The sequence below is a fragment of the Rhea americana genome, unplaced genomic scaffold, assembly GCF_003343005.1.
Source record: "Rhea americana isolate MKP2758 unplaced genomic scaffold, rheAme1 scaffold_135, whole genome shotgun sequence".
Lineage (NCBI taxonomy): Eukaryota > Metazoa > Chordata > Aves > Rheiformes > Rheidae > Rhea > Rhea americana.
In genome coordinates this window covers 1013796-1031415 of record NW_028185428.1, presented here as the reverse complement: position 1 = coordinate 1031415, position 17620 = coordinate 1013796, and the positions used below count along the sequence as shown (strand labels likewise).

At 42.6% G+C, this 17620-nt stretch overlaps 1 protein-coding gene across 1 annotated transcript in view; it reads right to left on the bottom strand.

The window, feature by feature from the left end:
* UBTD2 (ubiquitin domain containing 2) overlaps window positions 1-3200 on the bottom strand; it is a 30577-nt gene extending 27377 nt beyond the window's left edge. Inside the window, exon 1 of the mRNA XM_085298075.1 lies at window positions 2961-3200. Coding sequence (XP_085154201.1) covers window positions 2961-3135 — 175 coding nt within the window. The 5' untranslated portion in view covers window positions 3136-3200. The remainder of the gene's footprint in view (window positions 1-2960) is intronic.
* Window positions 3201-17620: the final 14420 nt, after the last annotated feature.

Genomic DNA, 17620 nt, shown 5'->3' with positions numbered 1-17620 from the left:
AATTACCTTTCTGTTTCAGATTTTTGCTTGCAAACAAGACCTGCTGGGACCTAAAGCCTGAAACTCTGAACTTAATAAGCAGTTAGCCAAGAAACTAAGAAACATTATTCTCAAAACTTGGTAGAGTCCAAACTATCTACTGCACATCCTCCTTTCTCATAGGTAAAGTGCACGGACACACAAGAGTCTGTCCCAAAATCCAAAGACATCCTTTTCCAAGCACACTTCAAATGCTTCAACTTTCCCACTCAGATAAAATCTTCCTCCGCAATCACAAGTTGTTATGCCRTTCTAATGACGGGAAGTAGAGAACTAACATGTCAAACAGCTTTTGTGCATGACTTGATGCTGTAAATTTAACATCTCCTCTGGAAGTGTTGTTCACATGTACACTTGTGCAACTTTTAAACTGAATACATAATCTAATACTGTCAAAAGAGCTCATTACCAGGGTCTTGGCATATTCCACAACCACATTATACAAATGATCTCCCTCTCACTGCAACAGCATGCTCTGTGATTCAAGTTCTTCTTTATCAAAACAATCATGTTTCTCTAGGTCTTTTGTATGGTGGCAACSTACAGTCATAATGAGAATGAGACCCTCATAGTGCAAGATGGACTCTCACAGACTAAGAGGTAATTCTTTATGCTAAGCTGAAAGCTAATCTAGAGAATAATTCATATAAACAATAAGAAATCACGGTGGAAGGCAGTCTGTATTTTGTTAAAGTTACCCCATATATAGCATTAAGTCTCTTGACCTCTACCACTTTTGCCTTAGCAACTAAACTAAAAGGAAATGCCAAACAAGGCACCAGCTATTTTAGGTCTGCAAATACTCAATCTCCGAGATATTCATTATTTCCAATTATCTGAATGGTGACTTAGATTTATCAGTCATTTCAGTTATCCATTTTGCCAGACATTTCTGAATACAGCATCMCTCTAGCTACCATGTTACTTGATGCTCCAAATGGTTTCTCAGCTGCCAAAATTCCCACCTTCTTCTAGGATATTTTTGACAACATAAATGTTTTGTAAGGGGAAAAAAAAATCCCATCACACTATCAATTCAGGAGAATAATCTATTCTGAACACAGAACATATTTAATATTGTTTAAAATATAGCATTGATATATAAAACTGAAGTTTCCAGATTTCGACCAGTTTTATGAACTACTGCAAAGAAAGAAACCTGGTATGACAAGCACAGGTAGAAAGAGGTCTTCTGCTATCAGTACCATGGTGACAGCCTACTTCYTCTCTCCATATCTCCCTTACCCAGCTGAGAGAACATAGCTAGGGACAGCAGGGAAAACTGAAGAACTGAGCAAACCCATTTGGAAAGTTTACTCCCCAGAATTTAAAGTGACTTCTGCTAGAATAAGCTTTTTGAAAAATCATACTAGCTCATAACAGAGGAATTATTTTTCTCTCTCCAATTCACTGGGCCTAAAATGTCATCCAAACCTCCAAAATGTTGTCAAGTGGAGAACTGAGATTTCCCTGGCACTAGGAGGTTTTGGAAATAACTGACCATTTTTTTAAAAAAAAAAAAACTACAGCTACTAGAGAAATCATTTCCATATGCATAATTGCCCACGATCAACAACTCACTTGTATCAGTAAAACGAACAAAATATAAACTGCCTTGAAAACAAATGATCCTAACGAATGATCTGGAAGGTTACAGCTCATAAGTTATGAAAAAGCTACATCATATTCCAATGATAAAGGTTTCCAACATTCAGCTACATTTWAAAAAAAAATCTAATTCTGTTGAACAGTATTGAGAAAAAAACAATACCCTGATCCACAACTACTAGCAGTGCTTTACATTTAAGTGTAGGACAGGCTACAGGAAAAGACAGATGGCCCTCAAAGTAAMTGACAAAAATTTACCCCCTCTTTCCAAACTGAATACATGATCTACCATGACTTGTTCAGGAAACTGAGGCCCTAAACCAAGAAAAAGGAAGAAAAAGGCACTATGAGAAGTCAACCTCACAAACATTAGTCACCCTAGACAGCAAAGTACAGGGTTTTTCAAATCATCCTTTCCTCTTCCCAGGAGACCTTAGGCAGCACATGTACAGTGTTTTTTATACAACRCTTCGGTCCACGTGTCTGCAACCAGTCCATCATTTGGTGGAAAGCTCTTCATGCCCCTCCTCGAGCAGGCGACTCCAAGGAAAGCCTAACCAGAACACACATCTGCTTCAGTTTAGCCTTCCTTTATACRTTTTTGAAGTTGCACATTGATAGATTCAGGTTACTGAAGCTATAAATTCATTTGATTTTTTTTTCCAATAAAGAATTGGCACTGTATTTCTCCCAGGCATAAAGGGAAGTGATTCACTTCAGAGRGGCAGAGGTGGGGAAAACAAATGCRGAGCAACCTGAATTCAGAACAACARAGCAAAAGGGAGAGAACCTGAAAGGATGAGCAATTACYATGCATGTTGTACAAGATCTCAAAGATCTCATGCTAGCCCCAAGTTTCTGGGAAAAATTTTCATACTCTTTAGCAAAGAACGTTAAAAAAACATGCAGAGTGGCAAAAAGAACCCACACCACCAGCAAAAACTCTATTGAGTTACAAAGTGAAAAACGTAGCAAAATCGTACCTTAGAAAATCCAGGTGTTTCAAGAGATTATGWAAAGTCAAGAGTGTTGTTGACAGAGATCAGATACTTAAGCTGTGCACTAATACCTCATAACAGATCATGCATTAAAATCCAAGTTACCATAAAAAAGCTAGCTCTTGTTGGTCCCTCCACACCGTAACACAATTTTCCTTTGAAACATCAAGTGGAATTTGTGCATTCTGAAATACAGCTATTTAAAAATATCACACGTGCGTGTGTGTGAACCTGTTTTTTTCCAGGTTAAAAATGCATTTGGCGTAGCCTACTGCCACGCTTTTCACAGGCCGCATCCGCCTTAGGCGAACCTACCATGCGGTAGTGTTATGTTTGCACCGTCAATGATTGCTTGTGCCAGTTCGTGATCGTTGCTCTCGAACGCGTGYGCGGCAGCTTTGAGGGCATCCCAGATTTCCTTGCGGCCTTCGAAAGCTGGCGCTGTGTCCCAAAACTCGTCTCTCTTGCTGCGCAACTGTCCGTCTGTCATGGGGTAATCACTTTTCCATTTTGGTTTCTCTTTTTTCAAGGGCTGATTACGACCTAGAGCAACTGTGGGGCAGAAGAAGGAAGGAAAATAAATAAATAAACAAACACAAAGCTACTAAGTTCCTGAAGCACTCTTTTGCTCATTAAGCTTGAAACAATAAAAGTTGACTTTCTGGCAATCACGATCCTTTTCTTCACCCTCTCCAAGACATCAACCTCCTCTGTCTTTCCACCTCCTTGCAAATTTACAGCATTACCTCCCACTAGTTGATTTTACCCACGTCTCCACGTGTCCCGTAACTCCCTGAGCATCACCCTGCTGCGTGACATGGGACCTGGACAGCAGGGGGATAGCAGCAGCCCGGCAAGAAGTGCATTACATGAACATCAGGATGCTGCCCCAGGGTCTCCTTCCCAGCATCAGTCCTGCCAGCACCATGTGACAAACATGACCCTCCCTTAAATAAGAGTTTTATGCTAAGCATCTTTTTCCAGTCTCTCTCCTTTCTTTTTTTTTTTTAAAAAAGAGTTTTAATTCAAAATAAATATACATAGAATAACAAGTACAAAGACTCGAATCGTTAACAAGCTCAGAAATTGCTAAACAATAATCCGGGAATCGGTCAAATTTTAATAAGCGGTTACTTCTACAGTAAACACAGGAGTACTTGCTTCATTTTAACTGCAGCAATGTTTATRCAATAGCCACTTAAAATAATCACATAGGTCTAATGTTGTTGCATTAAAACTACCTGTTCAGTTTGATTTAGAGCATTGCTAAGAATGTGCTAAAACCTTTCTCTACTTGCTTCATTTGTAGGAGTAAGGGCTTACTTCTACTTCTGTCTTGAGAACAGGGCCCAGAGGTGCCTGGGARCAGGATGTGCAAACGCCTCTTTCCTACATATATACTACACTCCGTCACTAAGATCTGTGAAAAACATATTCCGGGGCCTGAAGCAGTCCAGCACTTGGGGTTTTCTGCCATAGCTCACGTGCGAAAAATGGAAGACACTGGTTCTGAAGTCATAAATTTTAATAAGCATTTTAATGCTGTGATAGAGACCAAGGGTATAAAACTGAACTTTACTGTTCTACAAAAAGGAATGTTAGAACTGTACTATCCAAAAAATCTTTTTAATTTTTTTTTGGGTGGAGACCACAAATCAATTATCCAGTTGTGGAACACAACACGGGCCCTGGGAAGGACTGTCTGAATTAAAAGGGGAAAAACAGGGAACAAACTTCAGCATGCACCAGGAATAGTTTCTCCCTGCGATAGTTAAATCCATGTATTTAAACCTATTGCTGGCAGTTAAGACTAGACTCTTGCTGAAACGGGACTGACAACAGCATGGGGAAGAGCACAACGACAAACCACAAAAACAGTTCTCACCACGGCTCAAGACCACAAAGCCTTGAATACGCAGTTTAACTGTCTCCAGAGGAAACAAAATGCCCTTCAACAGTTAAACCAGATTTAAGGGTGCTTGTAGCTGAAAATAAACAGCCTCTATATGAGGAAGATCATAAAAGCTAGGTGATGAATACCGAATGGTCCTAAAAGGCAGGTAAACTTGCAGAAGCGGAGTCCACGGAGTACCCCAGTGTGCCCAATGCTCCCTCTTCCTAGGTCCCCTTCCTCCCCCTCCCTTTTTAAAAAAAAAAAAAAAAAAAAATGCTCCCTAGCGGAGATCGCTACAACTAATAAAAAACTTTATCCCTCCTCAGCCTTACTCCCATGTTCAGATTTAAATGGAAAAAATAATCACCTAGCATCCAAATATTCTTCACAGGTCTTAACTCTAGACCTATACCAACCATTTTTACTTTATAGGACTCACTATAGCTCTTTAGTGCAAGAGCAGCGCGTGTGGGTAGGGGCCACGACTGAGAACGCTTGGTTTCGATACACTGGAAATATTAATTTCAGGTATGCTGTAATAGTACGTGAAATATATATATATATATTTGCAAAGACAGCATTTTCTTGAAATAGTCTCTCTTCCTTGATTTCCTCTGCCACAGACGCACCCAGCTCCGTTTCAGAAGAGCACCCACGTCGCAGAAGCCCGACGCTGAGACGAACCGGCTCCTGGGGCTGACCACGGGTGCCTGGCTTTGCGGAGAGCGTTCAGCTTCTCACGGTCTCTAAGGAGACCGAGGCACAGACGCGGGGTCACAGCTTGCCCCCTTGCACAATCTGACTTTACGCAACCAAAGCGGCACCGCCTTCAATGCATAATTCAGAATAACCTTCCCGCTTGAGGAGCCGAGACTTAAGTCGTTGAAAGTACGATACGTAAAAGAACTTTTGAGGACAAGGTGACATTTCCAAACACGAGAAGGCTCGAGCGTTCTTCAGATTAGAGGAGAACGCAGCAGAGGACCTATCTGCACGGCAACTAAGCCGGGCAGCAACCCGAAGCAGCAAACGACGGCTGCGCGGCGCACGCGCAGTCGCTCCGGCTGCTGCTCCGCATCCCACGCGGACTGTTTCCTTATTAAGGTTTAGCAGTCGGAGCATGGAAATTTCAGACAGACTGAACAGGACAACGTGATAAATCTGGGTCAGTGGGCACCTTCTCTTCCGTATTACTTAAGGTAACATCTGTTTGCACGCACATTCAGTGAATGCTAATGTATCCCGCGGGGCCCTTTCCTCCTCCCCAAACATTAATTATGAAAGCGGGGTAAAGGCGCTTCCCGCCGTCCCTGGGCACGGCAGCGTTTCTGTGCACAGCCCCGTCTCCAAGTYGCCCAGCTGCACAGCAGAGAACTGCGACCGGCCAGTCCTCCCACACCATCCCTTGCTTCCCTCTTTGCCCAAGAGGGCCTCCAAACATACCATTCCTCCCCAGACAAGAACAGCAGGGAAGAGACTAAAGAGATGGAGATCCTACGAGCCTAAAACAACTACCCCTGGAGACAGTCCTTCCTAGYTGGACAGCAGAAACGACAAACCCAGCGATAACAACTTGTTTTCACATTGAAGAGAAAGAAGGACAGTGAAAGAAGGCGACTCTGCAAACATCTCCAAACCCATACCCATGTCAAACCATCCATCCATCTCTGTGCTAAGTCTTTGAACACAACTTCCCGTTTCACAAGCCAATGTTTAAGATCATTTACATGTTTAYTGTTTTATCAGAAGTGTCTCCAGAATCCCCTAAAAGCTTAATAGCCTCCTGAAGAAATATTAATTTCTCTTTAGCTGTGTAGACAGAGGGAGCAGAAGGGATAGAAGAAAYCTAAGACTAGGACGTGAGTAAATGACTCAAATCTCCAGCTTTCCACCTCATGTTTTAATCACTGGAGAGAAGTATTACTACACAAATGTCTACAGGCAAAGTTTCGGACCACATCAAAGGACCTTCTCTTTCCTGTAATAAGGCTGATAATGACTCGTCAGAATATGCAATGAAAGAAACATTAGCAAACTGAAAATGCTATGTCAGGTATTTACAATGTCAGTTTATAGTACCTCATTTTGGAAGTTAACTAGAGCTCAAAAGAAAACGTTAACTGCATTTAAGACCACRTACATCAGAGGCATAACTAGCTTGTAAAACCTGGAACAGAAAGCAACATCCACATTAATTTTTCATCTTACATCACTTCAACATAAATAAGAAATTATTAATATCCTACTTGAAAACATGAAATACTGTTTTATAAATGCCAAAAAGGCATGCTCTCTCTGGAGCAATACCAAATGTTGTCCATCTCAATGGAAGGCCAAGGTTGATATTTTTGCAAGAAGTTTATTTAGCAGGAAATACTAAGGCCATTAACAGCCTACTTTTCACAAATCACATACACATACTAATGACACTCGGAAATAGCTTRGGGCATTCCTTTTTCAATAGCTCACAGATATTGCCGAGGTGCTGCTGCATTTCCCAAAGAGCGGTAAGAAGCTGTTGACAAGCTGCAAGACCTTGCTCAAGAGAAGCCTTCCTCCAGGGAGGAGCAACATGTGGGCCACCCCCTACGACCTTGTACAAGTTTTTCCCAGGCTGGTCAGAGGGGTTACTGCAAAGGGATTAGAGATGCTCTTTGTCCTCCCATATATTCCACCTGTCCTGGCCATAGATTTTCCTCAAAGATGCCTCCTGCTCTGCTTCCACTTCCCTCTATTTGAATCAGAGTGACTTCTTGCACAGTATTCAGAGTACACACTATGCCCACCAATTCCAAGAGTCACTAATGTCCACTTAGACTTCTGCTGCCATTAACCTAAGAAGGTTAAAAGTCCTGATAATTACTAGTTGCATAACAAACTTCCTARGGCTCAGTATGCAAAGGGGAAAAGACAAATTCTAGCTGGACATTCCAAGGTGTAACTGTGGAGAGGGCACAGGGATGTGCCTCTTTTCAGGAGTAAAGACTTATTTCTCCAGTCCCTGCAGACTATTTTATAACCCGAGGTTTGTTTCTCCTTCTCACAGCTTCTCATCAAATTAATGGAATCAGTAAGGCTACCCTGTTTTTAAAGGAGCTTATGCAGATAAAACTCAAATACTTAGAACTGTTTCTTAGTAAAATAACAAAATAGATGTTGTGTTTGCTATATCACTATCACTGTAGATCATAATACATTCTGCCCCTTCCAAAGCAGGCTGGTAACATGCTCATGCTAAATACCAATATCCAGTTAAAGCATTCAAAAATTCTGGTTTAGAGACCCATGAACTGCAGCACTCAATAATGAAATTGGATAATATTTCTGCCCCAAAGGGCTTACTGTCAAATCAAATAGCAAATGCAACAGCTGAATGAGACATCAGACAACTTACACTCTTCTGTAGGAAGACAGGTGGATTTCTGTTTTAATAGTGAATTAGATTTTCCYCCTTCACAGCTATTAACAGTACAGGTAACCCTATAAGACAGACCACAGGACTCATTCCAACACAACAACCCTGAATTGTCTCCTGCTGCTGGCTGTGCTAAAACTTAGCCATTTGGGAAAATCTCCTTTGTTTTTACTGCTTAAGGTGAGCATCTGTCCTCCCACCCCACTTCTGCAAGTCCATTTTTTAGAATAGCATGAGGAATAARATGTGGCTGGTGTGAATTTCCAGTGAAAGTGAATTTCTTCTTTTTCCTTTGAAACAAGCGCTGAAGTTGACATATGTCAACGGTTGCTCAGTCTTTTGCTGCTGGTGTGAGGTGGGGGGGGGAGGGCCCAATTTGGCCAAAGTGAGTACTACAAAAATCTCCATGAGCACATAACAGAGTATTGAAAGTTTAGCAGCCAAATCCTCAGAAGGACACRCCTGGCCTGGCCATGCTCTGCTTGAGGACCACAGGCCTGAAGTGCTGATCTCCACGTGCTCATGAGCTGGTGTGTGCAGGAGCTGCAAGAAACGGCCGTTCTGCACTTTCAGGAGGCCGCAGATGGGTATCACGAACGCGTGACATGAGAGCCACGGGGGAAGGCAGGCGTGGAGGGCCCCACAATCTCTGGAACACAAGTTAAGAACCTATGTATCCAAGTGCTAGAAGATAGCATCAGAACATTGATATGACACCAGTATCAGTAGAACCTGGCAAGAAATKATATTTTCATTGTTTGTTGTTGTTTTGGAAAATATATAGAAGATGAAGACAACTGCTAAAATGTTGAGAGGTGAAAATGATTTTGAATAAACYGAAAGAAGCAGAAACGACCAACAGAAGTACTGAAGGAGGAACTGAAGATCACCAAACAGAGGCTGTTTAAATAGGAAAGATGAGACAGATTCTCAGAAACATTCTCATTGAAAAGATGGGATCTGAAGACTGTCAGGCTGCACGGAAGGCAGACAGAAATGACATCCTGTCGAGGAAACACAGACTAAGAGTTACAGAGCTGAGGCTAGCAAGGACAGTTTGGCACAGCAGCTAGTGTTCTGCTTATTTAGACTGTATACATGCACAATTGTAATAGTGAAAGTAATACGCTCTCAGGGATAAGTAATTAAAAAAAAGCAAAGGTTATTATTTGAAGACAGTCTGGAGAATCTAATAAATATTATATAAACTGAACTAATGACCAAAATTATTTTCATACTAAATAGCTTTGCAGTTGAAGATCAGTTGCTGACAAAGCACTTTTCTAAGTCTAATGAAATGCAAAGTGACAGTTTATTGCCAATAAAGTTTTTTACAATAGTCTCAAGGGCTTCTTCTCTGCCTCCTATCAACAAGCCATACTCCACTTTATCAAATAAGTCTCATTTTAAACCTATTTTGTTCCAATTTCCCCATAAGGTATCTTGTAATTCAGTATGAATATCTAGATACAGTTCAAAATAATCATTTTCCTAACAAGGAAATGAAGGCACATTAAGATTCATATGAAAAGCCAAAGGAAACACCTATTACAACAGTCCCTGTAGGATTCAGGGTTGGGCAACCTTTCCAGGGATATGACGGGGTAAGAGGCCGGGGAAGCCAGGAGCTTTTCAAGCGCTGCATCTGAGACAATCTGTGAAACTTAACACTAAGCTTTAGGTTTTTTCAGGCAACAGGAGAGGAAAAAAAAAAAAAAGAAACAGAAAAAAAGAACACTGCACGGAAAACATTTCCTGATGGAAACGCAGACAAGAAGTAAACCCAACCACCAACCTCAAGTGTTATTTTCCCTTTCTCCTACCTGAAAAGGTGCAGGCAAAGGAATTAAAAACAAAAAAAGCAAACGAAGAACCAGCGGAAGGCAGCGATCTGGTCAGCGAAAGCGAGCTTTGCACCCCACCCGCCTCAGCTGCGAGGCGCTTCACGTTCCAGCACGACACGAGGCACGCAGTCCCGACGGATGGGCCGCCCCTGCCACCCCTGCACCGAGAGCCGGCCAGGCACGCGGCAGCAGGGAACGCGCCCCCCCGTTTCTCCAAGTCTTTCCTCAGCTCTTTGCCAGCACCTTTCTCCAAAACCAGTTAATTGCATGGTAGTTCAGCTTCACCTACCTAGTGAATAAAATGCAAGTTACCCTGGTAATTACAGGCAGCTTTGGACAAGTCATACAGGCACAGTATTTCCTCTGCCTCTCTGCACATGAGGCACTCAGTCTTTGCAGAATCAATCCAAAGGCTTCGCAGCATGAAATACAAAACAGTAGAGAGGACGAAGGCGTTTAAATGTGCTGGACAAAAAGGAAAATTGACGCTAATTATTAGCTATTACACTGTATTTTCCATTTCTGCCACCTTTTCCAACAGGAAATGCATAAGAAACCAGACATGCCTCGTACCTACAAGCAGCTTGTCACACATCAACCCTTGCGTTTCAAAGACGTCGACTATTTTGCAGCAAGAAATAAAATCTTCGAAGTGGCGCGATCTGCTCCCTGAGGGTGTGCCAGATCCAAATGTCCCATCTAACCCCGTGCACTCACGGGCACCCAGGCTCTAGCCGGCTCCCCGGCAGTCTTGATGCACGCTTTGCGCCGGGGTACGTAGCCATAACGCGGGTCGCTTTCCACGGAAACAYGAGTGGTACCAGGGTGCCTCCTCACACAATTCACCAAAACGAAAGAAACGTTCAGGTTTTACGAGGAAGGTTCCTCTGCTTCTGCAGCTTTGAAAGACCACGGACAACGAACCCTGACATTTACTCGTGCTCCAAGCAAGCAGCGTGGGATAGACCAATTCTGCAAAAATCCTCCTCCCTGAAGCACTCCACTGCTATTTGTTCCGGCATTTCAAACAGAAGTTTTTCAAAAGAAATGTTCCACCAAAAGCTTAGTATTATTTCCTAGTAGTAATTCTATTGTTGCTAGTTTATAAAGGTTTCAAAGGCCTCAGCAGTAACCATGCTGTTCTGCCTGCCCCACCAGCTTCCTACTGGAAGCACAAGCAAAACATTTTCTCCTTGTTTTGATTAGGTCCTTGATCAAATGCCTCTTCTCCTGACAGATGAGAACCTGTAAAGGGAACAAGCGCGTCTGCAGGGTCACCACCTCAGATCCTCAGCTCCTTGGTCAAGGGGTGGCCATGAACAAAGCAGGGATGCTCCCAAGCAAGCGGACAGCAACGCTGCCTGTGGGTGTCTATCGTGCAGAATCAGCAGAAACCGAGAGCCTCTAATTCTGCTTTTCAAGTTGCTAAGAAAAACAGGAGCAGCTATACTAACTCCAACACCATTATCCTACCTTCAGCCTAGCCATGAAATTCTGTTAATGCTATGATGCAAGAGCTTCAAAGGATAAACATTATCCACATTACCACCCTTCAGTGCTATTTACACCAGAATTTAGACTGCTACTGTCTCTAGTAGATACATCTATCTCTCTTCTTGACCCTGCTATCAATATGGCAGAAGCAAGGTGCTCAGGGGGATGAAGATTTATCCACTCGAGAATCACATCGCACAAGCACCAAGACATTTAACTTGCACTATCCGCAACGCACGAATGGACTAGCATTTTGGAAATCTACGACAAGCAGCATGCAACAAGCTGTCGGCAACATGATCATACTCTACTTGAGGTAGGTTGTATAATGTAATCACCACCTTTTATTTCAGGGAAGCAGGATTTAAGCTAAGAGTTGACCACAGCTGAGAACTTGGCATCAACGCAGGCCCTTGTGCACAAAACAAAGTATCGCTGCACACAGCATGGGTAACTGGAAGCTGTGGTGGGATGCAGAGGGACACACGTGCAGAGCTTACCTACAAACTCCCAATGTTTGCAGTCTCCCATTATGAGAAGAATGCAATTTAGCAACTTCATTTTTAAAAGTCCTAAAAACCTTTCACATCTATTCCTCCTATCAGTTAACAGAAAAACTTTCAACACATCAGATACAACCGTGAAGTGGAGATCTGCTGCCTGGCACACTCTATGTGAAGTTATTCTGATCATGCTAGCACCTGCTTGCTGTTCTAAGCCAACAGCTCCAGCTAGTCTCATCTGCTGGCGTGGATTTAGTGTAATTAGTGGTCCATCACTTCCAGCTGCAGATCAACGTCATCAGCTCAGAACCCCCCTCCTCTCTTAGTAAGGTGCTCCTTTCCTTAACTATTCCACAGCAATCAATTTTTATGAACTACCAYGGAAAACTTCACATTTAGTGGAGGCTGGAATGAGGTATCTCCTGTCAAGRAAACTGACAACTCAAAGTGCTGGAAGTGGTTCCTGTGGATGTACACGCTACCAGCCAATTTCTGTGTGCTTCAAGCAAGACAGAGGTAAAATTTCAGTTTAATTTACATTTAAACTAAAGCTTTGCTTTCACACTGACCTAACTCCTAGGAGTTTGGTGGTCAGCACGACCCTCTGCCACACACCCTCCGACAGAGCACAGAAGATCAACGTGGAGTCTCCAAATTCAGGAGGTGACAGACAGGGACATCTGCTGTACATCTGGTCCGTGCTTCAGCGCACGACAAGTACTTACAACACCAGCACAGCTTTCATCTAAGGAAAAAAAAAGTCACACATACAAAGGCAGCATTACCTTTTATCCTTCCGTAATTATAAAAATATTTAGCTGAGGAATCTCTTTAAGCCCTGCAGCTGACGCCAGGCCGGCGAGGTGCAGGCCGGTCGGCAGGACTGCACGCACGCGCAGGTGCCCACGCACCCGGCGCCTTTGGAAGATCGAGGGCTTCCGAGGAGAAAACCACCACCAGTGAAGTTACGTTGCTACCACAAAATAAACCCAGGCTCCTGCAGCTCTTCACCCTTCCGCTCAGTAGGCCCGAAGGAAGGTCAGAAAAGGAAGAGCCAAAAGAGGAAGCGGGAAGTCTTGGCGCCACGTGCCGACGGCTCCGTCGCTCGTGCCGAGGGGATTCCCACCTGAGYGCCCCAACCGAAATAAGCTGCGGCAGCACGGCGTAGCTTGAGAACTAGTTTAAAAACGACTTCGAGCTTTTTAGCTCGCCACTACGGCTCAGTTCTAGCTAGGAGAACTCTTCTCAAAACAACAGAGGTCCTAGAAATCTGTCAGGTTCCTCTAAAGTCAGACAGCTCAGGAAAAGCTGCAAAACAGCAGCTGYATTTTCAGATCCCATCTCATTGCGGTGGTGATCTGCACTGGGCCATGTTGCAGTAAAGCCTTCCACCAAAATTTGAAGTTTAAAAGTCTCTGTCCAGTATAAGGTATAATGCACAAGACCGACGCCCGATTTAATGTTCCTAATGAATCCTTATCTGGAACAGCGCATTCTTTGCCACAGCACRTTTCCAGTGCACAGAAGTCGTGAATTCCAGAGAGGAACAAAAATAAAGTCTCCAAGCAGGTAACCATTTTTACAATGACCAATGATTAAATTAGCTGAAATTACAGGACCTAATTCCATGCCTGGAATTTATTCCAGTGTCTTAGTTATTGGCAGGAATCAAATGTCACATTAGCCAATTAACTAAATGCACTATTAGTGTATCTCAGCTACTTAAGCTCATCAGTTAATTAAGAGATCAGTGTAAGCTGAAAATAGGAATCTTACCTGACAAAGATACCATACATTAACTTAATGATTTAATTTTACAGTTCAGTATTATATTCCCCAAGTGCCATTTGGGAAACAGAAAGGCAATTGCTCAGCTGAAGGAACAGGCGAGGGATGTGCCAACAAACTTTTAATAATTTAATCTATCAAAGTGCATTTCTTAGAATTTTACAAAGCTCTGTTTTACAAGCTATTTTTCCTGTTTCATATTCAYGTACAAAAGATTTCTGCATCAATTTTTGGATGCTTTTAACTTGTTTCTTATTTAAGAAGTCCTCCACCTTAGTCTCTRCCTAAGATCCACCCCTCCTTTTCCCCACGACTCTGCTCTGAGCACCTGCAGGCACGGAAAGGCTGCACACCAAATGCGTAATGGTGGGACAACGCACACAGCATTGCAAATGCAAAAGGGCAACTCCTTCCCTGCTGCCCCTCGATTCCCATTAGTAAAATGCAACTCATCATGACATATATATACATAYATATGTATAAAATAATGGCTGCAGAAGCTTAATGATCACATCACAGTTTCCAGGTGCTCCCAAACAGTAAGGTACCAAAAGAAGAGCTAGATCAATTTTAATTTTCAAACAGTTGACTGTGTACACTGAGTCTCTGTAGGGCAAAACTCTTGCATAATGGTAGCTTCAAGCCATGCAGGGTTAAATACAAAATGAAACAAAACAAAGCCCCTCAACGCATTTACTTCTCTTCTATAGTCAACACTTTCTGGATCCAGGATCCAGCTAATAGGCTTGAAAATTTATTCACAGGAGTACATATGCTCACAAACTAGGCAAACTCTAGCTTTGAATTTAACAGCACATCCTCCAAAACAAATGAAAAAAACTCAAGGAAGAATGATATTTCAAGTTAGGTTTTAATAAGCAATTTTGAAACTAAATTGTTATCTGTTCTTCTGGGAAAAAAATCATTATTCCTCAAAAACTCTAGCATCTAAGACCAGAGAAAACTCAGTGTTGTAAGCAGGGGTGTAAAGGCAGAGCAGAATCATAGGTGCAATAATACTCAGTCTTCTCAGACAAGAGCAATATGAAGCTATCAGCAGTTCTCTCGTGATACCAAGAAAGTCTACTCCTCCGCCCCCTGCGAGGTTAGAATAGAACAGCAACAAATGCTTGAAAATAGAATTTGGAAAGATTTGTTTGAAAATTAACTCCTGTCAAAAACTCAGATGTAGCCAGCAACACATTCCAGTTTATGGTATGCGAAGGACAGGAATTTGCATTAAAATCATATGTAAAAGAGCCAGAGAAACTAAAGGGGACACTAGAGTCTGCCAAGCTCTGACTTCAGTTAAGTGATTGCATCAGGTGATAAAATTAAAACAGTTGCAAGAATAGGGCAAGGGGGAGCCAAAACCAAGGACCAGATTGTAGCAGAGGCAGATAGCCCCTTCTGCATCTCAGAATATCGGAGATTATGAAACTAGAGGAGAAAAAAACAAAACCAAAAAAAMCACATAAAAAATTCCCGACACCCTGAAAGGAGAGCAATTCCAGATGAAAAGATCCATGATACTAGGATCTTCTGACAGGATGGAAACAGGAGAAAAACTACTTTCTCCTGAGTATAAGCAGACTGACACGGTTCTCCTCCTCCCTACGCAGCCACGCGGMGCACCCGACGGCTCCCCACGCGCCTGCCTCCCCTGCCACGCGATAGCAGGGGCCCTCGTTAGACTGTTATTCCACACTGAAGGGCCACATCCATTCTCACATTTCCAGTTTCCATGGACATTTAAATATATGTGGAATAAGTATATGGACAAAACGCAAAAGCAYACCGCAAGAATTTTCCTGATTAAAACTTGTTTTCAACCATAGTTTCCACTGTAAAATCTTTTAGGGACAGAACAAGTGCTACGCAGGATCAGAAGGCTAGCCACAGGGGTTGAACATGGTTCCCATTTTCCAGGACTTGGAAAGGAAGGCAAACAAATCATACCCAAGAAGAGGAAAAGAAGAAAAAACAAACAGAGATGATGATCTTTTCGCTCACTTTTTAATCAAAAAGCTTACTTTATCTGCTACATAACAAGCAATAATAGTTACATGATAATAGTTGCATCATTGATTAACACAATTACCATGGAGTAATCTTGCTTCAGGTGGGATATGTAGCAACTGCAAGATGACAAGAACCAGCAGCACATGAGGATAATGTGAGCATAAAGTCGGTTTTCAAGGATTTTTGGGGGGATTTATTTTGTTTTGAGGGGAGGATTATTTTTGGCAGAGGACACGTTGGGAATTCTACAAGTTTAATGACTTCTCAGTGTTCTTCATATTTATACTGATATAATTTGCAGGACTAGGTGAATGTTCAAAAGCCTTTCACCCCYAGCATCTTCAAAATGATTTAACAGGTGATGCCGCAAAATACAGGGAAGTTTTGTTAACTTCCACCTGCAAACAGGATTCCTTTAAGAACAGTTGCATCACGTGTGTTTATAGTATTTTATGCACTATTTCCTAATAATGCCCAGTCAACTTCAAAAGACCAAGCTGCCTTCTCAAAGGCTTAATACCTACATATCCCACACCTACCAAAGCCTTCTGTTGCAACTCGTGCATATAAATAGAGATATATGCAAGTGCGCATATGCGTGTATGTGTTTGGGCATGTGGACACATGCAAGAAGTACTCACGCAAAGTTGCCTTAAAACTACATCCATTCAATGCCATTTTAACCCACTCAAATTACCCTAGGGAAAAAAAAATCGGTGTATTGCAACCTAAGGTCAAAGAGTGCTGATGCAATCCACCTTTAGATATTTATGCATTAGATATTTATCTAAAGGTTCCCAAATTAGGAGAATAATCTCCTTATTTACAGCCAGTGGAACCAGGCAGGCTTCTCGGAGCRACCCTGAGTCCACACGTCCGCTTCCACAGGAACATCTTTCTAGAGGAGCCTCCTTCTCTCCGCAGGATGGAAATGCCTAAGAGCAGCCCAGGGAAACCACCCTCTTAATTTAAACGGCTTCAATTAAAGATCTAAAAGAGATCACAGCAGCCAGCACCTTTCCACCTTTAGCACCTTTGGCTCTCCTCCTGATGTTCCCGTGCACAGGAGCCTTCAGCTCCATTAGCAGACCGAGCCACGTCTGCTCTCCAAAGAGCGTCACTCTCCCAGCAGACACAACAGCACGTTGCTTAAGTAACTTCTCTTCCTTTCAAGGGATGAGATCGCTACTGGATATAATTTGATTTAAAACGCATTTAATTTTCAGCAACTCGGAACATGCTAAAAACTGGCAGCGCAATGATTATGTTGGCAAAGATCTCAGCCATCAYGCGTGCAGTAACAGCTGAAACGGGCCTCAAACRCGGGCTACCTTCACCTCTTCTCAARCATCCTTAGGCTCAGGGGAGCTCACTTCTCCACTGTTACAACTACCCCTAAGTGCAAGTTGTATTGTTCATTAAGACAGACGCACCCTCCCCAGTTTTCCACATAATTYGAGACAAATATTGTAATATCGGACTAAAAATAACTGTGCTCTAATTCCGCTTCTGAGAGTTACGTTTCTGTGAGAAAAGCTTCTCTGGTTCTGAAGTTAGCCAGAAGCTTGCATTAGTAGATAGAGCTTTTCCTCACCCTTTTCCTCCTTACTTGAAGGGAAAACAAGCGTTGCTTCAAATCTAAGGATGAGAACTTTGGTAACGAGTAAGAAAGCATTAGCAAAGAAAGGTTCTTATTTTAGCTGTCTGAAACTCAGGTAATACCCCCCCACCCATTGCTACCGTGTTTTTTCATACATTTATTATACAGGTATAACTCTTGTTAGGGCAAAGGGACTGCTGAACACCAAAAACAAAATACTGATTGTCGGTTATAGCAGTTAAAACACAAAYGCACAGAGATGACTGGACCCAAGTGCAGCTCTGATACGGCTTGTACCAAGTTTGGCACTCTAACGAGCAAACCATGCCCCTGAAGCACGGATCAAGAGCACCTTAAATCCAGGGCCACTTTTCGTTCAGGGCCCAGCAGAACTGGGACTCCATTTCCGACTACA